The sequence below is a fragment of the Solanum lycopersicum genome, chromosome 1, assembly GCF_036512215.1.
Source record: "Solanum lycopersicum chromosome 1, SLM_r2.1".
Classification (NCBI taxonomy): Eukaryota; Viridiplantae; Streptophyta; class Magnoliopsida; order Solanales; family Solanaceae; genus Solanum; species Solanum lycopersicum.
In genome coordinates, this window is record NC_090800.1 from 72,619,115 (window position 1) to 72,641,648 (window position 22,534).

Genomic DNA, 22,534 nt, shown 5'->3' on the forward strand with positions numbered 1-22,534 from the left:
GACAATAATATTGAGATTGCATTAATCTGAGAACTTAACCATGAATAAGGTTAGTTAGTTATCTACAGAGTGACTTTACAAGAGCAAACTAAGTGTTGATAAAACATGGCTTACGTTGGTACTAATGCCAGAATTTGGTTCTTGATGATTCTCATGCACTTCTGTATTTCAGCATACAATGGAAAGTTCTGTGAACAACAAGGTTGTAAGCTTGCTACAGCAGAATCCAGTACTTTTGCCACATCAGCGGGTGGAAACTGTCGTTCCGTGCACTTCTGCAATAGATAATCAATCATATTGTGTCAAGCATAAAGATGTAAAATAATGACAATTGTATGATGTTAACTGAAAAAATCAAAGGTACTTTTGGAGATATCATGTGCTGCCATATAACACTTAGGTTAGGTTTTCCTTTTGCAGTTGAGTAGCAAGACATATATAGCGTAAACTCATCCCCAAGGTATCCGTGTGTAAACTTACAAAGATGGAGGTCACAACAAATGTATTCTATACTGGAGATCATGATAATGTAACACAGACAGAGACTAGTGATCATATTTTTTTCTCCCTTTTACTTTAAAATAAAATAAGGATATCCTCCTCCTCTGAGGCTATCTGGCAATCTTTGATGGAATAAAACTTGGTGAGGGAGAGGAATTGCTCATTCAGTCGATCTGTTTGAGTTTTCTTCTTCTCCCTTTATTTATCAGTTATCCGAAATCACAATATATTGCTGTCTTAGTTTGATAAAGATAATTCTGAAATCCAGATATTGAGATGAGAAACATCTTCTGGAACATTTTATGTCATTCAAAAAGAGGCAACCCAATATGGAACCCAATGTCGAGAAGGACATGGTACATTCCCTAAGCAAAGGTAATTTCCATGCCAAATGTTCTAAAGCAATAATCGTGTAACAAAAGTTTAGTCCAAGGAAACAGAAAAAACTTGAAAAATCAGCTGGAATTACGGAACTAAAGAACTTGCCAACAGAATACAGGAAGATAAATGAGCTAACCAATCATATTTACCTGAATCATAAGCAAAGTAGAAACACATTTAGTGATAAGTTCTGAAGGAATTTCTGCTTCATTTCTATCTGACATATTCTTTGACTTAAGATCAGGTGGCTGCAACAGATCAATGCACTAAAAATCAATTATATAGAGAAGCAAAATAGCCACTACACAAGCATGAGGTGGTAAATAATCTTACAGTTGGCACGCAAGAATCATCTAGTAGAATCCGATCATTCACATAATCAATAGCCTCCTCAATCTTCTCGGTGGTGTTGTCTCTACCGGTAAATGAAAGCATTGCCTACACAGGTAAGTGAATCAGTACTAAATAGTCTACAGCAACATGCGGACGATGATGAGATCACAAACATGATACGAGTAACATAAATAAAAATTAGGACAGAATGCAACATGAACTTAGTGATGCAAAACTCTGGAGGCATTACATTGAAAAAATCAAGTCCAATTGTCTGATAATATTAAACCTGGTTACGAAAAAGGATCTAAGTGAACTAATTTCAAAAGTTCTCAGAAGAGTTACTGGAGGTCCAATTTTTCTCCTCTTAACTTTGATCCTGATGTATTTTCTCAAAATATTTTGATCTGGTTATATATACCAAAATGAAATGGTAACCAACCACCATTATGCAAAATCTCATACTACTACTGCATCTTTTCAAGAAATACATTTCAATATTCCCAGTCTGCAGATGTAAATAAGGAATAAATCAACCTGGCAACCACGCAAATGAGATTTCTAAAGAAGCTAATAAACAGTACTACCTCCATCCCAAATTATGTGATGTAGTTTGACTGGGTACAGAGTTTTAAGAAATATGGGAAGACTTTGCAATTTTCCAAAACTATCCTTAAAATAAATGAATTTTTAAGTAGAAGAGCACACATTTGTTGGCTTTATGCCAACTATAAGTGGGACCTAACATGGGTAAAATGTTGATACTCAATAGTGTCATTAAATGTTCACCAAATAAGGAAATGTGTCATTCTTTTTAGGACTTCCTAAAAGGGAAAGTGTGTCATATAAAATGGGGGAGTAACATGCTATGCTTAATCATAACCCGCTTTAGAATTTTTTCAAACATGATCTTAAAACTGGATCGGGTCACACCAAAAATGCTTTTAGAAGACTCCCAACAGAAATAACAGTTAAATGTTTACCTGCACGGCTGCATCTACCATAGTCCGGGATTTGATTTTTGAGTTTTCTATTATCTCATTGACAAGGAATCCTGATTCCTGCGGTTGATTTGTACAACGATCAAAAGTGCTCGCAATACTAGGATCAGCAAAATTTGGAACTGGCCTTGGCCAAGCAAGTGGAATGCTTCCGTGATAGGTATTCCGCTGCCTCAAGCGAAATAGAGCAGAAGAAACCTGCCAAAGCAAATGAATGCTATAGCAACTTTGTGAACCTTAGAAAATTGAAATTCTCTTTTGAGGATAAGCATACCTGCTCATTGACTTCATTTAACTGTATTAGCACGGCAGCATATTGCTTCTTGAAAGGCTCTGAGTCCTTGAGAGAACAGTCGCCGCTCTTTTGGTTTTCCAAGACATCATCATTCATGCGCCTCAACTCTGAAACAACTGCATCCTACAGGTTCAACCTAATGACATGAGCTCACTGCACATCTGGCACAAGATATGCATGCCTTTTGTACATCTAACGTCAACTAAAGAAATACATCTATTGACACAAATCCCGAAACACATACATTGAAATACATTGGACAGCCGAAACTAAAAATGAAAGACAAGAAGTAAAACTCTAAAATAGAAGAAACTAGTCATCTCTTTGGTAAATGGTAGTAGCAGCATTTGCTCAGAGTAGCTTCCCTCTTACCTTAAATTTCTCCACTCCAAACAGAGCACTGAGCAGTAAACACAGCTTTTGCAACAACAAATACATGCTCAATGAATGCCTCCACATTTTTTGAACAATTTATAGATGTGCATATAATAAGACTAAGTTCTATAAAGCTGTTTCAGCCTCTTAAAAAAGTAAATAGAGCTTTAACCTGGCAGATCATGAAAGCTTATCCCTTCAACAATTTCTTCTTCTTTTTATGCAAATAAGCCCTTCAAGTTCAGGGACAGAAAATGAAGAAGATATTACTCCCTCATTAGCTTATATAAGTTATTCGGACATAAATGCCTGCTAGTTTTATTCATAAAGTTTTTTTATTTGGTTGAATAAAAAGATATTGTTGAATGACGCGACAATCTCATCTAACTAGCTTTAACTTTAAAATGTTAGAAAGGGAACATATTATTTAGTATAGGCCTGCAACATGCTCCCTCACATGCAAGCCTAATTCGTTTGCTTGATTCAAGCACGAGAGGTAAGACTTGACTATAGGATTTGTATTGCTATGACACCATGTTGAATTGAATGACCACCTCATCGTTAAGTTTAAGTTAGAGAATGAACATGTTGTTTAGGTCTATACGACTAGCATAAGCAGACAAAGATACAAGCATATGTCGATCGAGAGAGAGAGAGAGAGAGAGCTTTCATTTGTATAATCTTCATGCATGGATCATATGAAGTAAAAACTAGGAAGTTTTGTAACCTTTTTGTCTAGTGCACGAGTCAACTCTGCAAGAGCTTGAACATCAGCTTCCTTTGCTTGAATCAGAGCGACAGCAGAAGGCTTTGAATATGCGATCTGTTGAAATGCGGTCGTTTCCATGACTCCAGATTTAGATTGCATATCAGCTTCTGCTGAAACCACCTGACCATCAAGTAACTCATAAATTATGTGAAAGGGAGAACACATAGATAAGCCTACAAAACTCTCTTTTCTCCTTAAAGGAGAGGGAGCAGCAAGTCTCAAAAGAGATGGTGGAGAGCGATTTCATTTATTTGGTGGACAGTGTGGACCCAAAGGAATAGAAGATATTTCGAGGATACATTCAATACTATGCAGAAAATTAAGTGGATATGTATTGCAAATTTTCATCTCTGGTGTAAAGAAGCAAATGTAGAGGATGCAGATCAAATGGTAGACTTTTTAGGATCTCGGTAATTAGATTTTGGGTCCACAGTTACCGTTGATAACATTTTGGAGTAGTCAGCATACCGTTAATGCTGAGGAACACAAATTACTAGTTTTCAAAAATATATGTGTAAAAGAAAATGACACTTACAAAACGAGAAGGGAGTTACGATCAAAATTTTAAAGGGAATTCTCAAGGTATATATCAATATAGACTATATAGTACAACAGAGCTTTTGAGATACAGGGTAAAATTGGCAATCATGAAATTTACTAACCCCAAGTTGAACGTCGGTTTTTTTGGTGCTGAGGTAAAGCAACTTGAGGTTCAGCTTTCTAAATCAAAAATCTACAAATATACCCTTTTTTGTTTCTGTGTACTGAAGATATAATTAAGTAGTGTGTCTCTATATCATAGAGGTCCTAAGCTTGAGTCTCACCGCCACCCATTATCAAAAAGAATTTCCACGTTTGGTCGATGAAAAAGAATCAAACCCTACACATGAGGGGGACATTGTGTGTTGAAGATACATTTAAGTAACTGAAAGTATGTTTTCTCTGACAGTTTAAGCTTTCAGATGATACGGGAAAACACTTTGACAGTGTGGTCTACTTTGGTGTGGTATTTCACTTCAATTACCAAAATTTAGAAAACAAGGGCAGGTATTTTGAATTAAAATAGAAATACTATCAAGTATTTATATTTTTGTTTAAAAAGCCAAGTATATCAGGAGATAATTTGATGGCTAAATCTCATAATTTTAAACCCCCCAAAGTCAACTTACAACAATTAACTTGGCACAGAAGTACTACATTAATGTGGTACAAAAAGTTATATGACAATTACCTGTATTCTTGCAACAATTTACATTTGAAGTTGTATGACAATCACCTATATTCTTGCAACAATTTAGATTCTACTTACAAACCATACCTTTGTCCACTTTTATTTGCATATTGCGCTTTTCTAAAGTCAATTTGACTAATTTTCAAAGTTAAATTAGATTACGTTAATTCGATATTTTAAATAAACAATTTATATATTCAATAATTATACAAAAAGTACTATAAATTGCAATTTCTTGAATATCAATATGATGAAAAAAGAAATCGTAAAATGTTGGTCAAAATTCTTATAGTTCGACCCTAAAAAAGGAAAAAGTGACAATTAAAAGTGGACAGAGGGAGTATAATGATACCGTTGATCCTGTGGAGTTTTTCATTCACCACAAAAGCACTACAAACATCTATTTTGGATGGGTGTATGTAGACTCTTTGATTGATTATGAAAATATGTGACATGAAAAACGGAGAAGGGTAAAAAATACCCCTGAACTATAGGAAAAGGTTTAAAAATACCTTTCATTCACTTGTTGGTTTAAAAATACCCTTCTACTCATCTTTTTGGTCTAAAAAAATTCTTCCATTCATCTTTTGGCTCACTTATACCCTTAAAACTAACAACTCTTGCTTTTCTTTTCTTTTTCTTTTTTTTAAAAAAATATTTATTATGTGTCATTTATTATTAGATGAAATAAAAATTCCACCTCAACTAAATTTTTCCACATAATTTATTCAAGTCAAAATAATATACTCTTCAAAATTCCAATTTCCTTTTTTTGTATTTGTTGTTTTCCAAAAATTTGTTTTGGGATTATGAACAAATTATGGGGGAAAATCTAAAAAAGTATTTAAAAAGAAACTAGGTTGTACGATTTTTGTTTCCTAAACATAGATTACCACACACTCCAAAAGCTAGAAGAACCACAAGTTACGACTACTCCACTCCATGCTCCACTGAATCTATGTTCATAGTTTTTATTGAGAATTTGTTATACCTTGGAGGAAAAGAGTTGATACTTCACTGATGCTTTTTCTTCCTGATAAGTAAATTCTTCAGTTATGTTTTCCCAAGTTACAACAAAAGGCGGATAATTCCTAGCGAGGTCTTAATTGTTTTGATTCGGAACTGGATGGGACATGTTGCAATATAAGTCTCTATGGGTTCTTGAGAATCATTGAATCTGAAATATATGAGGTACAAAAGGTATTGAAGAAAAGAGTAGAGGAGAACCACTGACCTTTGTCTGCTTTAGGAGATTACTGATGGGATGATTTGGCGGGGAGAAATGAGAGGAAATGTCGCCATTCTCTTGGCTGTCACCAGCCGGAAATTGCATAAATTCATTTGCTCGTGCATTTATCTTCAGCTCATTAGAGCTCTCAAAAAACTTATCAACAGCATCAGCATGCCTTGTAAGTAATGTGGGCATGTTTTCAAATGGATTTAGAGGCATGCAATCAATGTCCTGACAGAGCATTAAATGTTCTAATTAGTCATCAGGTCCAGAAACCAACCACTGGAGAACCAAAAAACAAAGTACTGAAATACCGATTCTTTTAGTAAGTACAGTACTGAAATAATGATTCATACACACAGCAACTGTTATGAACAAGTAGAATAGCTAGTTACAAGGACAGATAATATTAGTCTTCCAACAGATAAAAGAGACGACATGCAGGAGTTCAATAATTCAGTTTGGTTGGGACTTGAGTAATCAATTTTTAATTTAGTAGTGCCTTTCTTTTTCTCTTACTTTTCGTCAGAAGCATCCTCAGAAGAAAGATTGGGTTTACCACATCTTGAGGATGGCACCCCAGCGTGAGTACAATCATTTGGACTCACTATAACATAACCTGATTCCTAATTTTATTTCTTTCACATTACGGGATAGCTTGGAAAGGGACATAAACAACTAATAAACTACTCCTAAATCCCAAACTAGCTGTACTATAACATAACCTGATTCCTAATTTTATTTCTTGCACATTATGGGATAGCTTGGAAAGGGACATAAACAACTAATAAATTACTCCTAAATCCCAAACTAGCTTTACTTGTCTTAGAAAATACTACATTATGTATCTGTCTTCTCTATTCAAGCACACTTCAATCAAATACAACCAGCCTTCTCTCACTATATCCCTATGTGCTTCTTGCACCTTCATAATCATCTCTAATCTTGTCCAATCTTTGTGAACCTAAGGGGAACTATAGACTAACATAGTAGAATATCATATGAGCACATTTAAGCAATAATGAATTACCATGACAAATTCAACCCCAAGCTCTGGTCGGTCAAACTGAACACGACATCTAGAGTGATCAACTGTCAGCACATTTCCATCATGTATCTCTCTTGTTTTTGGATGGATCGCAATCACACGTTGCCCTACCGACAAAGGCCTAGCAAGATCTGTGGGTAGCCCTTCCCTGGTACCTTCACGAAGTTCAGTATAATGTGATCTGACAGATTCACGGTATTGATTAAGTTTCTCCTTTTCTTCATTCAAGAATTGCTCAGAGAATCGTCGTGGTTTTCCAAGAGAACTACATCAAGGAAAGGATCAAATGTACCATCATTAACATATAAATAACAAACCCCAAATGTTTAAGACTTGCCCAGGGAATAGACTCAATAGAGTGACTTCCAAATTGAAAGAAAGTTGAGCGGTATACCTTCTTATGACGCCCCATTCAACACGAGTTAACCTTGGAACATGCCCTAATCCAACATGATACAGGTACTCCACAAATTCCCTTTTGGCAAACCAAGGGTAGTCAATTGCACTGTAGAACCACTCATACGTACACCATCTTCGTACTTGATGGTTGGAAAGGCAACTGGATATCTTTTTCTGCGTACAATGTATGCAAGTTAACTAGTGTTCATATCACGATAATGAACTGCAAGTTGGACAAAGGTGAATAACTAACCTTAAGACTGAATGCTTTGTCACAAAGTGCAGTGAAGGATGCACTAGTATCATCCAAACCTTTATCAGACATCTTCGAATCTTTTTGCCTTAGAGGTTTTTTCAGGTCCATCTTACGCCTGCTTCTGACTTTAGTAGGCAAATTCACCTGGTTTTCCACAGGGATCTGGGCAGTTGATTGAGCTGAATCACTTCGTTCTGTTCTTGGATCTGCACATGATGAATGCTCCTGATCTTTGATAAATTTAGGCGAGACCTGATAGGATCTTTTACCCTTATTGGTTGACTTCTTTGATGCTTCTTTTGCCTACAGGAGAAAAAATACCAAGTAAAATTAGAAACAGTGCTGCTGATTAAAGTATCCAATATGGCAAAATGCTCAACACTGCGGTTCAAACATGTCTAAATCTCGAAACAACACTTAAATTGGACAAAAGTAAGAAAATCACCGCAGCTTCCTGAGATTCAGTAACATCATAGTTAAGATGACCTTCAGCTTTTCGAGCCTGCATGATTATCCTCAGAAATGTTACATATCATTTATACATCAGAATATTGAACAGGGATGCAATGCTGTCTTCTAATACCTTAGACGACATTGCTTTCTGTGCCTTCCTCGCCTGCTTTGCTTCAGGACCGGTGTTAGCATCCGTAGGTGTAACTCTACCATGCTTTGATACCGTACTGGAAGCAACTTCAAACTTTGATAAAGGTTGACTCCATCTTGATTTAACCCCCATCGATCCACGTTTGTCTCTTTGTCTATGTGCTGGAATGGCTTCCAAGGAGCCAGATTCATCGACATGATCATCAATTTCATCCTTGACCTGGATCATTGACTCTGAAAAAAAACACAGAGAATCTAATATACTCACTGTCAAGACAAAATAACAAAATGAAAAATCAAATTGAAAAACATGAAGTGTAATCGAGATACAGGATAGTTAGCATATCCAACACTTCAACTGAAACCAAAAGGAAACAGTTTAGGAGAAAAACAAACTCAAACACCAGAAGTGAAAGGAAGTTGAAATCACGAGCAGGAAGAAATAGCAATGTCACAACTTTGACAAGATGAAAGAATTAAACGCTAGTCACACACTTTCAAGGTAAGAAAAATTGTAAGATAGTAAGCCCTCCACTAGCTATTTGGACAAAACAGAGAGCACAAACAAAGAAAAATGGAAAATACTCATGTTCTACAAGACAGAAGAAATACACCAAGGAGCAGACTAGCAGATTATCGTGACAAGGAATAGTAAGCAAAAATCTTGTTTCATTGTCCATGAATCCACAGTTAGGTCTACAATATCCAGGTTCTTCTATACTGGCTAATACATCGCGAATCCATATACTTAGTGATATACTTACCATCAAAATCCTATATCAGTAACCTCAAGCTTGCAAAAAAAGAAAGTTTTAGAAAAAGCAAAAATTGCTACTAGATCCATCCAATATTACCAGCTATTTAAGGAATTAGCACAAGCATGCCTTAGATTTATTTTCTCTCCTACTTAAGGAAGATAGCACATGGTAACCCGTGAATAAATGTTAAAAAGTAAGCTTATACAACAATATACTGTCTGCATAGAAATTGATGTCTGGACATTGTAAACCACATCTCTGCACGCTATTATTTAGTTACTTGTACAGAAATTTTGAAAAGATAAAAATTCCAGAACAGATCAGAAGTACCTAAGCATGTGCGACACTTTTTTCAGCCAAATGATGATGAGCTCATTAGGTAGAATATCACAATCTAAATAATTTCTTGCTTTTGGTTTATTCTAAATAAGGAAACATCTATTTAACCGCAAAAAACAGGATGCTTTTGGAATAAATTAATTACCTTCTTATATATCATAAACTGCAGACAGATTTGAGATATTTGGTGCATGTTCTTAAATATACATGGTATTCGGCCAGTCATGCCAAGAGGGTTGAACAAAGTTATCATTAGTTGGAAGGATCAGAAGGTACGAAAAATGCTAAGATGCCTAGAGAACTATTCCTATGAGCATATTATGGGCCAAACGGATAGACACTTTTGAAAGTGAAAAGCGCAAAAAAGAGACAAGGTCAACTGGACTTGTAGTGAAAAGCGAGAAATGAAGTACACAACTTACAGAAGATCAGAAAATACCAAACATATATGAATTTAGTACTGTAATAATTGACTTTCAAAACTAAAACAACTAATTCAATATCAAATACACAGTAACATTAATATTAATCCAACTCAAAGTTGACTTTCAAAGAACCGACTGCTTCTCATTGGGGTCACTTTGTGCTTCATTATTTGACGAGCACAATTCAGTAAAGTGCATGGCTTAAACCCATGGAGAGACAAACCTCACATCACATTAAGCAAAAAAGTGATAGCTTATAACAACACTGACAGGATAGGAATAATTTAACAGAGAAACAGTGTTGTGAAAAGCGACAAAAAGTGTGCTTAAAGCACAAAACGAGGTGTGAGGCGCAAGCATTGCACTTTTATGCTCTGAAACAAGGCGCTACAGAAAACTGAGCCCTTCAGTAGGCGAAGCGAGAAGCGCGCGAGAAGCAAAGGCAACAAAAAGCTCGCTTAAATTTCTGTTAAGATTTTTATAACAAAAAGTTCTGTAAATATACTTGGGAAACATATTTCCAATTATTTTCTCTCCTTGGTCGACTGCTGCTACACTCTATAGATTAGTTCTCTTCTACTCCTCCTCTTCTCTTCGTCTCTCCGGTCAACTGCTGCTCTGTTTTTTTCACTTCTTCTCACTGGTCGACTGCTGCTCCTTTTTTTTTTCTCTTCTTCTCTTTGGTTGACTGCTGCTTTGTTTTTTTCTTTTCTTTTTTTTTTGTTTGCTGGCTGCTGCTATGTTCTGTCTCTCTATTCTACTTCCTTTGTTTTTTTTGTTCTTCTGTGACAGAGTTACTACTGCTCTGTTTGTAATGCTATGCTCTTTTTTTTTGTTTTGCTGGCTGCTGCTCTGTTCTGTCCCTATATTTTCATTCGTTAGTTTTTTTGTTGTTGTATTACTGAGTTACTCTTCTATTTTTTCTTGTAGTTATAATGTCACAATGATGAATAGAAGTTTGATCCTTTGTGATTTGGTTATGTATTTGCTTTCTATGTTATGAATTATGAGGATTATTGGCTATCTATTTACCTTTTAGTCTAAAAGAATATATTACCTCTATTCAGTTATTTAATATTTTTTATTTTTATACTAAATACTGCTTTATTTGAAAAAAGTGTGCGCTTTGCTTCACGCTTTCCGCTTCTCGCTTCCCAAAACACTGCAGAGAAGTAATATAGCTAACGTGAAGTTTAAAGGTCTACAGAATTTGAATTTTGGACTTTGACGTAGGTTGAACATAGTAAAAAGTACAGAGAATAATGTGTTACTAGATCCCAAATATGCTAAGTAACTTTTGAATCTTTCCAAAGCACTTTCTAGGCGCTGCTATATAAATAAAAATACTTAAATTATCAAATAAAAAAAATTACCCATGTGTATGCTTGTGTTTGGCCCAAAGAATTAGAATTTCCACCAAAAGTAAAGTCATTGTTTTGGTTTCCGTAGACCTATTGGAGTAATTTAGAGCCCGTCTTGATTGACTTAAAAAAAGTACCTTTTAAGTCGAAAAATAAAAAGTAAGGAGAGGCCTAATTTGGGGTTTTAACTTTTTCTAAAGTCATTTTAAACTTATTTTAAGTTATTTTGAACTAGTCAAACATTCCCTAACTTATTTTCAGTAAATAATTCACAGAAAAAATCAGATCTCTAAGTATAGAGTTAATTCAAAGATCGGAAGTTTTAAATAACAAGAGAAAATACCAGAATGCGTAGAGGTCAAAGTGGCTAAAATATTAGGCTAACACAGGGAGAATACGAAAGATGGGTATAGAGATACTGTCAACACCTAGAATATCTCAAATAGCCATCAAGCAAGCTTTCATGCAAAGATCTATTAGAATCAGAATTCTGTACCCTTACCGTCTTCATTTTCTGCCGTTGGCATCATTAGAGACAAATCAGCCAAAGTTTGTAGAGCATCAAAAGCGGAGCTTTCATCTACATGAAGGAAAAAGTAAATTAGCAGATATAACCTCTACTTTCACTCGGACTACCAAAGATATAACAGTTTCTATCACATAAAAACAGGTTCAAAGTCAAATTACTTGAGTAGCAAGCTACTTCGCATTTTAATAACAGAACTCAGAAATAACTCTTGCTTTACAACTTGAAAAACAAAGTCAAGCTAATGACAAAAGGAACAGTATCTCAAAAATATAACAGAACTTCCATCATGTCCTAAGCCCTATGTTGCTGAAAACTTGTAATTCTGAGTCCATCCATTCGCTAGCTTTTCCTGGCTGTCTAAGACTTTACCAATAAAGTACCTCCCTCAAAATAATGTTATGAAGGAAATGTTCTCATCTATAGCCTGCCATAGTTAATCCAGGAAAGGAAAATATCCCCAAGAATGGCAATCATAAAATTTAGCTTACTATCATTACAATGGCACAGAAGTAACAAACACATTGAGTTCTGAAGGTAGACTTGGGAAACTTGGTTTGATGATTAAGCACTTGGGAGACCTAATTATGTTTCCTTTGTTTTCTTATTTTAATTGGGTTATTAGTGAAAACCTGCTTTCACTTTTGACTCTTATTCTGATACTGTTCACAGTCTGAAGTTCTTGACCACTTTGAACTTGTTAAACATTGTCGGAGGAGTGTTTAGTATGTCTATTGTGGATCAATTTTTGACTTGCTGCTTCTGTAAGTGACTTCTTGCCTTCAATTTTATGGCATGTCATGCAAAAAGAAATGGACCTCAGCCTAAATCAACCTCATAAGCTAGTTCATGATGTGAGGATGTGGGCCCAGGCTGACATCTAGAGCATGGACAATATAACATGGGCTTTATACCAGATAGGAAAAGAAAAGGGGAAGAGCGTCAAGGAGATAATATTTGAGGTTTACATAGCTTTCTGCTAAAACAAAGCAGAGACGGTCTTATATACGCTCATGTATTTCGATATTGTAAGAATTAATGGTCATTGTGATGAAAGAAAAACTGTCATTTTCTCCTTCGAAGAGAATTAACCCTAGTTTAGGTTAGTGCAGTAGTAACACCTCATACTTACTGCGCAGCACTAGTGTCAAACTTGGATGCATGTTAAAATCTTATTACTCAACTTCGCCTATGTTTCCAAAAATGCATCATCCTTGCCCCTCTTAACTAGTGACAAAATGATAAGACAGAACAATCAAAGAGGACCAAAGGAACATTTAAAATGCTGTCAAATTATAAAAATGGAAAGTTCTAAAGAACAGTAATCTACAAAACATTGTCATACCTCTCCCGAACAGAACCTTTTTGCTCCTCTTTCTTGAATTCTTTTCATTTGTGGCCTCCATTTCAAGTTGACCCCTTGCCGCACCCAATTTTTGACCTTCTTCTGTACCACTACATGCCTCTCTGATATCATCAAAATGATTGTCACCACTATCATCAACTTCCAACTTTCTACCATAAGGTCTTTTTCGCTTTTGTGTTGTTCGATCAACAGTTCCACTTTCCCCCAACTCATTCTTATACCGCATCAGCTCACCAGTGTCCGCTTCCATGCTTCCCTCTTCTCCATCCACTTCATTACTAAGAAGCTTGACATTGCCCATATCCATTTTAACACGCTAGTTGTGGGGGGGGGGGGGGGGGAATCAAATAGTTGATCTGCTGAGAACATAAAGTCTATGCAGATAAGTCACAATGTGAAACGGAAGTATAGTCATACCTTTCTTTCAGCAGTCCCAATAGGTGAGGTCATAGCACCATCCGTCCTGCGGTTTGGTGTCTTAGATACCTGAGGAGACCCACCTCTTTGTGAAGCTTCTGTTAAAACTAATGCTATCTTCACATCATCATCACTATCATCTGCCTGCAGTTTCAAACTTTGCCTACTTGGAGAAAAATACTTCTCACCCTTGGGATTCTCGTAAGAAAAAGATACAGGAAAGCGTGGGGTTCGTTTTCCAACAGCTCGAGGCCGGCTTCCTGAAAGGCAACTCCATAGAAAATTCATTAATATAATCACATGACAGGTGCTCAATCTTTAGATAAAGAAAAAGAGTAGGCTTCTATCTTTAGTTACAGATAATAAATGAAAAGAAAGATTTAGTTTGTTAACATAGTTTTTTTGCATCCATGTTTGAATGGTTAAAGTGCCTCTCAAAGAGGTCAAGCCTCAGTTCATTCTGTAAATAGGTAATGTGGAAGGCAGATAAACAAAATGACATCCTGGGAAACGCTACTACTGCATGAAAGTACAATGCACTTATGACAAAAACTCTATGCAAGAATAACAAGCAAGAAAGATTCTAATATAGGCCGAGCTGGAAGACTTTTTACAGATATTATATTCTTTTCTGTCAGAATAATACTAAATACTGAATTTTAATTTTCTGTTGTTGTAGTTTTTTTTGTTTTTGTCTTTTCTTTTTTTTTGGGGGGAGGGGGGGGGGTCAAAAGGGACAACGCACCTCCCGAACGCTTCTTTTTCAACAGGGTTAAACAGCCATGACTAGCTGCTAATGCTGAGGATGTCATCTCAGATGCTTTAGATGTATCAGGGAGAACTTTAACCCGTGCACGATTCTGAAATTTTCGAGACGTTCCAGCATCCTCATTACTTTCTTGCTCACTGTCGCTTGCTGCCTGACATCCAATGGTCAAGTAAATTCACCAGCAAATACCGAAAATTAAGACTCAGCTACAATATTTGAACAGTAGAACACATGAAACATGAACAAATATAAGAGTTCTCTTCCCAAAAAGGTTTTCTTGCCAACAGTAAGAAAAATGCTTTTGATACGACCTAATGCCTAGAATTAGTGTTCCTGCTGTTTATTTAACAAGGGGCTCATTTGGTATGAGGTACTGAGAAAATAATTCAACTATAGAATTTGGTATTAATCTATCTTATGTTAGGTAAGGTTATTTCAACTTCATATTAGTTAATACATGTATTGACTTGTACAACAATTTTGGATAACTTAATATCTAGTTCAATGTGGAATAACAATATTCGAAAAGAAAACAATGCTCATTATTATTCTCTATCCCTTCAAATTATAATCCACAGCCTGAAAAGACAATTTTTGTTGCTTTATGAATTGATATCCTGATTTTTAATACAATAAACCAAACATCTACTAAGATATAATCCCCGCATTGCAATTCCTACATTATAATCTGTACATTACTAATCTTTGCATTATTAATCCCTGAATAACTTGGCTCGTTACCAAACAACCCCTAACAGCTTGCAAAGACCTTTCTATTCAAGACAAGCTACATTTTCAATTGAAGTATTCAGGAATTCCATCATTAGATGCCATGAAGCTTTCAAAGTATCTCATTTGCAACTCTACTCCTTAAGCTTGAAACAAATATGTAAGAAATATATAACTCTGGTGGATTGGGAAACTCCATATGTCTTAAGTCTTACCAAGTTGCAGTAGTGATCAGTCATCATGGCAATCAGCCCCGCAACAGACGCAGTCCCCTCTGGAAGAGATAAATAAGCCTGAAAATACAGTACAATGAAGTATAATGAATTGCATCACCATTTTGTATGTACAATATATTCAATGCTGATTAATTACTCAGTGGAGTTTATTCTAAATTTAAAATTCATAATAATAACACCATAGAAACAATCATCAAATTGTAGTTGACCTGTTACAGGCTAAAATCACAAAACTGTGATTTATGATGATTTAATACAATGGTTTATGATGATTAACATGGCATTCCATGTTCTCTATGTATATAGCCAACTGAAAGATAAAAATGATCATAAGTAAGTGATTACTCTTTATTTCACCAAATGTTGATCAAGAAGATGATTGTTGTGCTCTCCAAAAAAAAGAGAGATTGGCTATCTTACTGAATGTGCTTCACCAGAAAAAGTTTCTTTTACAATTGCAAAGGAGTTGGAGGGCTGTTTCACGGTACTAATGCAACATAATAGCACCAAAAAGAAAATGAACAAATCATATCACCAATTGCTAATGCAGATTTACAAATGTGAGGATCAGTTTTGATGCAAATTTTCAACTAATATCAATTATTCATAATATCACACTGTTCCATATCAGAATCCAGAAAAGGAAAGTAAAGTACCACTAAAAGTCGAACTAAGCTGGTTAAGATGACACAGAGACCCCACACACACAAAAAAAAAGCAGAGCAATGGAATCTGGAAACTGCTCAAAACAGACGGAAAAAGAGGGGAAGAGTATGATATATGATAATAAGTCACAGTAAGGAAACTCAATCAATTAAATATGTTAAATTATTAGTTATAACAGAATAGAAATGTCATATTAAGATATAAAGAGAAACAAGGAAAAACTTTATGTTTCATATTACAACTGAAGGATATACAGCATCCTAGATCCTACTACAAACACTGGAACTATGGTCTTTCTTTTTAACACAATCTTCCTCCTTTCTTCTATTCTTTAGTGGAGATGTCATTTTTACAAGGTGCAAAAAAGAAACTTGTGTGTGTGAAAGGCTCTGATACAAGGCAATCTCAAAGTACTCATGGAACCCTACTTTGTACACCTGAAAAGTGAACTCTATGAAGCTGGTGAGTACAAAACAGCAATCATGCATACACAATAGACTATCGATAATGTACAGAGCACTCATGGAGATAGTAGATTGCAACTCATGTTAATAACATCCAGAGGTATCAATGATATAATAATGAAGCACATATCACCATATCACCAATCATGAGTCATGACCATGTAAGAGGAAAGGTTAAATTATTTCAAAGAGTAAGAAGGAATCAAAGGATCTGCGGCAGAGCGCAAGCAATGTTAATTGATAGCCTATTAGTACTAGAGAAACTGAACAACACATGAAAATAGCCCCTCAAAAATAGACAACCGTACCCAAATTTCTTTGTGAAAAAGATCTGACTTATTGGAGTATTTTGCTCCTCAAAGAACTTATATTGAATAAAATGTTCACAGGCCAACAACGTGAAGTATCAGAACAAGGTTCCAACAAAAATGGACTCTATCGCCATCCTATCAGTAGAGATGACATTTAAGACCAGGTATACATCAGCAGGAATATGAATAAGAAGATGAAGAGAGGTATTGTCAATCAAGATACGTAGCTAGATGATATCATAAGCTAAGAGGATTCAATTATAAAGACATGTGTTACTTTGTTGTCGGCATTCAGAGCCTACCCTATTCATCGTGTAGAGAGCTTCCACCATTTCTGCAGATCGGAATTTCACTGCAGATGAAACCTGCAATAAGTACAAAGCAGATCTTAGAGGCAAGGTATCAGAGATCAATCAACAGAAAACATATGCAAGTTACAGGGTATATTCAAGAAACTTCAGTTAATGGATATACTTTGAAATTGAACTAACCTTTTTCCAATCTTTTCCATACTTACGGTATGCTTGATAGAAGCGTGTCAGGTCTTCCTCACTCCACTGGGGACCAAGCATGTCAGACAATTTCTTCTTCTGCAATTTTGAACAAAGAACAGTGTCAAAATGCAAACAGGATTCCTTGCCCTCGCCCAGCCTTCGTAGAGTGCGTTACATCAAACCTAAGAAACTAGATGGAATATTTCTCCTTTCCAACTCAACTATTACCACTTTCTTTAAGAAACCATTTGGTGTGAAGAATGAACCTTTGCGGCTTGGCCTAACTCAACTCCAAAACCAAGCTCATTATGGGAGGAGAGGACTTCCCAGACCATTAAAGTAAGCCACAATCCATTCCCTCAACCAATGTCGGATTTGACACTTTCCCCATGCCCATGACTAGACATTGGAGTGTTGATAAACATAATGCAGGGTCCCAACAACCGATGGACTTCGGACCTACCTCAACACCAAAAGCTAGCTCGCGGGGATAGGATTTCCCAAGTATATACAAGGAGACAACAAATCTTTCCCTCAACCTGTGCAGGACTTTAGTGTGATGAAAGAATTACAATATCTTTTTAACAAAAGTTGAAAGTTAAAACCAGACATCATCTTATCATTCCAAACTTTCCTCTTCCATTCATAGAAAAACAAGCAGAAAATTGTCTTGACTTCTCTGACACATTTCTAGCATCTTCCTAACATCCTTGACGAAATCATTCATCTCTCTCCTTGCACTATCTATCTCTTTTCAAGTTTCTACTATGGCAAAGGTTACATGCACCACCTATGCTGTCGGGAGGCACCACTTCTCAAACAAACAAAAAGCATGTTATCATTTCCAAGTAGACACTAATTTTATCCTAGATTGCAAAAAAAAAAAAAACATTAAAGAACTCACTACATGCCTCGCCGTTGAATATTTAAAAAGCAAACAAAAGTGTACTAAAACTCACCCGTTGCAAGCTTTTCTTTGCATTGTCCCCATTGCCATCTTTACTGGGAGAGATGTCAGTTGTAAGAGATTGTCTCTTGCTTAAGCTTCTAACTTTTTTAGCTGGAGCCATGCCAAAAATCTTGAAAAACCTATACCAAAAAAAGCAGAATCAGGTAAGAACAATGTAAGATTCTGCTTATAACAACATGTGTTTAGGAAGGGATAAAGTACATGATGTCCACTCATAGTTTTTTGATCAATATACAACTAAAAATGGTAGATATAATATAAGCAAACAATTAGCTTATTAACAACTAATGACTTTTTCTTTAAGTTTAAAAACTCATAGTCCTTCTAAATGATTTTCAAAGATATGCATGCATAATTTGTATTAACAGCTTTAAATTGTAGCTGCCCCTTAACTACTTTTACCGTTCTTCCATAGGTTTAAAACAGCATCTTCCACACAAATTTATTCTCCACACACACACAAAAAAAGAACTTACTTGCTTTTACCTAGTAAATCCAGCAAATATATTGAATCATGCCTACCAACAATTCCAATTCATAAGATCAATAAATTTCCTACCACAAGGGTTATCAATTCTATGTCTATGTGCTCAAAAGATACAATTCCTAACTCTGGGCACTCAACGAAATTAACAACAAACACTTAACAGATACAAAAACGGCGATCTGACAAACTTTTTGAAAGACCCAGAAAGAAAAGATTGAAACTTTCAAAATCACAGTTAAAACCCCCTTTTTTTGCACCAATTTGAAAAAGAAAAGGTGAGTTTTTTTACCTACGAAAACTGTTTGAGCTTCTCAATCCAAATTCAGAACCATGAGCTTCGATACAAATGGGAGAATTCGGTGAATTTTGAAGCGCCGGTGAGAAATTGCAGAAATTTGCGGTAGAGAGAATGGGGAGAAAAAGATGAAAATATTTTGGGGGTAATAGCCGCGAAACTATGTATTTGTATTTTATGCGAGCAAAAATTGTTTTTTTTTTATAATTATACTATTTCTATACTTTTCTTTTTTTGAATTCAATTTAAAATAACTTTTTGTTTTTTCTAATTTAAGATTTGAAATGTTTAAATAGGATATTGAAACTTTTGAAATTACAACTAAGGAAATGAGTTTTAGGTTTTTAATTAGGTATAATAATGATTTTTAAACTTAGGACGGTAATTTTTTGTTAAATATTTTTCTCAAGAAAAAATTTAAATAAATAATATTCAAATGCCCCATCCATATATTGAAAATATACTTTTTCATTTTACATAAAATATAGTAGTACTTTGGTATGTGATTATTTTTTTCAATGTCATTTTAGTTCTATCTGAAATAAATATAAATAGCTAAGATTAATGTAAAAAATATTTTACGAATGATAGATTAAAGTAATAATATGAGAATTATTAAAAAGGTAGAAAATATGAAGTGAATGGAATGATATAGTAAGCTTATTTTATGAATATTTTGAATTAAATTTATCTTGAAAAGTATTTTTGTCAATATGCATTTTGAAAGAAAAAGATTTCAGAATAATTCGCAGTTATTTGTGTTGACCAAATCATTTGTTTTTTTTTTATTTTATCTTTATTAATATATAAAAGTTTGGAGAAATTTCCACAAAAGAATATTGAAAGAGCTAAAAATTATGAAAAAAAGACATCTGCAAAAATTAATGTAATATTTTAATCCTCTATTTTTTATAATTGACATTGTTTTTTCACTCCAGTTATTTTAATTCTTTTCATAGTCAAATAGTTTATCCCTCTTTGATATTTTTTTTATCTAACATAATTTTCCAATTTTAATATTTTTCAAGTGTGATTTGATCGAGCGGAAATCTTATTGAAAATAATTTTTATTTTATCTAAAATAGGAATAAAATTAATGTGTATCTTATTTTTAAAAAACTTTATTTATGAAAATAATACTAGATATATTATTCTTATATAATATTTTATTTTTTCTAAAAATTTAATGAGACAGTATAAAAATAAAGAATTATCAAAATGATGGAGAAATATGATAGTGAAAAATGAGATAGGACGCCGTTTTAATAGAGGATTTTAAAGTTCTAACAACAAGTATAGTTTGTAAGAAGTAAAAGAAAAATACTTGTGTCTTGAAAAACAAATTTTTCTACTTCTGAAAATAAACTACAATTTGTAATTTCTCCCATGTGGCATGAAAACTATATGTAACACTGTTTAAAAGTGCTTTTCATTTTGACTTTTAGGAATAATCATACATATCCTTCATATTTCTTTGATTTTCGATTGTGCACTAAATTTTGTTGTGGATTATATATCACTTATATGGCTCTATTGGTCCAAAATGTTATAAATGTCATCTTTTGTAATCAAATACTAGGAGAAGTATATAAAATTTGTTTGGTTGTCATGGAAAAAATTTCTTACAAAATAAGTTGGTGAGTGAAAAAAAAATTATTGTTCGCTTGTTGAATAAAAAACATTTTTCAAAAAATATATTTTATTTTAGGTTAGAGAGTAGAAATATTTTTAGAAAAATAGCTTATGACCTAGAGTAGAAATATTTTTAGAAAAATAGCTTATGACCTAGAAACTAACTCCGATAATTAATTTGAGATCCAACCCTAACTCCTGATTTAGGACCTGACATTCGAGCTGGAACTCAATCCTGACATCCAAATTGGGATGCAGTCACGATGATCGATTTAGAATTCAACCCCAAGACAGGACCTAGGATCTAACTCCAACAATCTGGCACCGGGCATTTGAAATAGGATCTAACCCCAACATCTCAACCTAAATGTGACCCTCACGATTGATCGTAGATTCGGCCATGACACCCAATTCGGGACCTAACCTTGACTCTTAACTCGAGAGCCGACATTCGAACTGGATCGAACACTCAAACTAAAATATGATCTCAATGATCGACCTGGGTTCTAACCTCGATACCCGACATAATACCTAACCCCAACTCGCGATTCGGGTTTCAACATTCAAACTGAAGTCAACTCAGACCTGACACCAAAATTGACATTTGACTCGAAAGATCGATTTGGAACCCAATGCCGACACTCAACCATGAATTCAATCTCGACACCAAATCAGACTTCGACCAGGGATTCGACTCCCAACTTTCAAACCTGGACCCAACTCCCAACTTTCACCCATGGATCCTTGTGAGGAAGCTAAAAATTGGCAAGGTGTATACTAAAATTGTGGGACAATCTTGGTTCCGTTTCATCATTTCAACATTCATTACATTGCATTGACTAGCTTTATTGTGTTGCGTGACTTGTTTATCTGTATCTTTTTGTGTTTACTTCAATTGACGATATTGATGTCAGAATGGGACCTTTTTTATGTGCAATTGGAAACGTTTCATAGTTTCTTTCTTAAGTCAGATTAGTTGCTTATACTTAGTCGATCTAACCTACTGAATACATGTGAATTTTACTCACTCCTAATTTTGTTATCCGATTTATGCAAATCCTAGGCAGGTGATTTGTAGCAGTTGATTGGATCTAGTGATTTTTTTCTCTTTCGAAGTTGTGTTGAGATCCTGCTTTTCAAATCGCCATTGGTATTCATCTATCATTTACACTCATTATTTTCCTTTAAAAATTTTGAGATGTATTTCAAAATGTAGGAATATATTATATGCTATTTATCATTATGCTACAGGTTTTGGGAACTTCTTTGTTTTTTGTATCGATTGTGGTATGACTTTAGGAGTTTAGTATGTGTTATTTTTTTCGAATTACACATCATTTTGGAGACTTCGGAGTGTGTGTCATCATGACCTCAAACTTTAGGTCGTGATAGATATTATTCTGTGATTAAGGGGACTATTTACCGTTTTTGTATCAAAATTGCCGCTTGTTTTAACCAAAATAAAGTTGAATTTTGAATTGTATAAATTACTAAAAAAATGCGCTAAAACAAACTTATGTATAGCAGCTAAAACTATAGCTACAACACGTAATTAAACAAATTGTAGCTAAAGAGCATAACTAAGATAGTTACAGTAGCTATTTTTGAAATTTAACCATTTTAATTGTTTGACTTTTCAATTAATAATTACATTATACCCTTGTATGATGACATTTAGAGAATAATAAAAATAACAGAGAAGGGCCTAAAATATCCTTTAACTATGGAAATTGTTATATTAATACCCTTCTTCTACCTTTCACACCTAAAATTTCCTTGACGTCAACCTTTGGGCTTTATTTTGTCCTTATCTTTAACCGCCTAAATTAATTAATGATGTGTCACTATCCTATTGGCTACCCTAAA

At 34.6% G+C, this 22,534-nt stretch overlaps 1 protein-coding gene across 3 annotated transcripts; it reads right to left on the bottom strand.

Annotated features, from left to right (window-relative positions):
- On the bottom strand, positions 1-19,212 carry LOC101249204 (protein ALWAYS EARLY 3). Of its 3 annotated transcripts, none has more exons than XM_010322813.3 (21): positions 19,031-19,212; positions 18,244-18,373; positions 17,282-17,380; positions 17,093-17,155; positions 15,329-15,406; positions 14,361-14,535; positions 13,616-13,875; positions 13,178-13,514; positions 11,809-11,886; positions 8,404-8,657; positions 8,266-8,322; positions 7,818-8,123; positions 7,560-7,738; positions 7,148-7,430; positions 6,121-6,348; positions 3,614-3,775; positions 2,491-2,634; positions 2,199-2,414; positions 1,216-1,320; positions 1,032-1,148; positions 1-275 (listed from the first exon to the last, which is right to left on the bottom strand). In XM_010322813.3, the coding sequence occupies exons 2-21, from the start codon at positions 18,352-18,354 to the stop codon at positions 111-113; spliced, it is 3,417 nt and encodes a 1,138-aa protein (XP_010321115.1). In that variant the 5' UTR covers positions 18,355-18,373; positions 19,031-19,212; the 3' UTR covers positions 1-110. The 3 variants fall into 3 exon arrangements, with proteins under 3 accessions (XP_010321115.1, XP_010321117.1, XP_010321119.1); XM_010322815.3 differs by having other exon boundaries at positions 1,032-1,130; positions 19,031-19,211; XM_010322817.4 differs by having other exon boundaries at positions 13,178-13,484; positions 19,031-19,204.
- Between the last annotated feature and the right edge of the window lie 3,322 nt (positions 19,213-22,534).

Bases quoted from the DNA above. Each gene is read 5' to 3' on its own strand.
- LOC101249204 (XM_010322813.3), bottom strand. From the start codon at position 18,354: ATGGCTCCAGCTAAAAAAGTTAGAAGCTTAAGCAAGAGACAATCTCTT. The intron at 11,887-13,177 runs GTATGACAATGT...TCCTTCATGTAG, and splicing joins AAAGGTTCTGTTCGGGAGAG to ATGAAAGCTCCGCTTTTGAT. The intron at 6,349-7,147 runs GTAATTCATTAT...ATGCTCTGTCAG, and splicing joins TTGGGGTTGAATTTGTCATG to GACATTGATTGCATGCCTCT.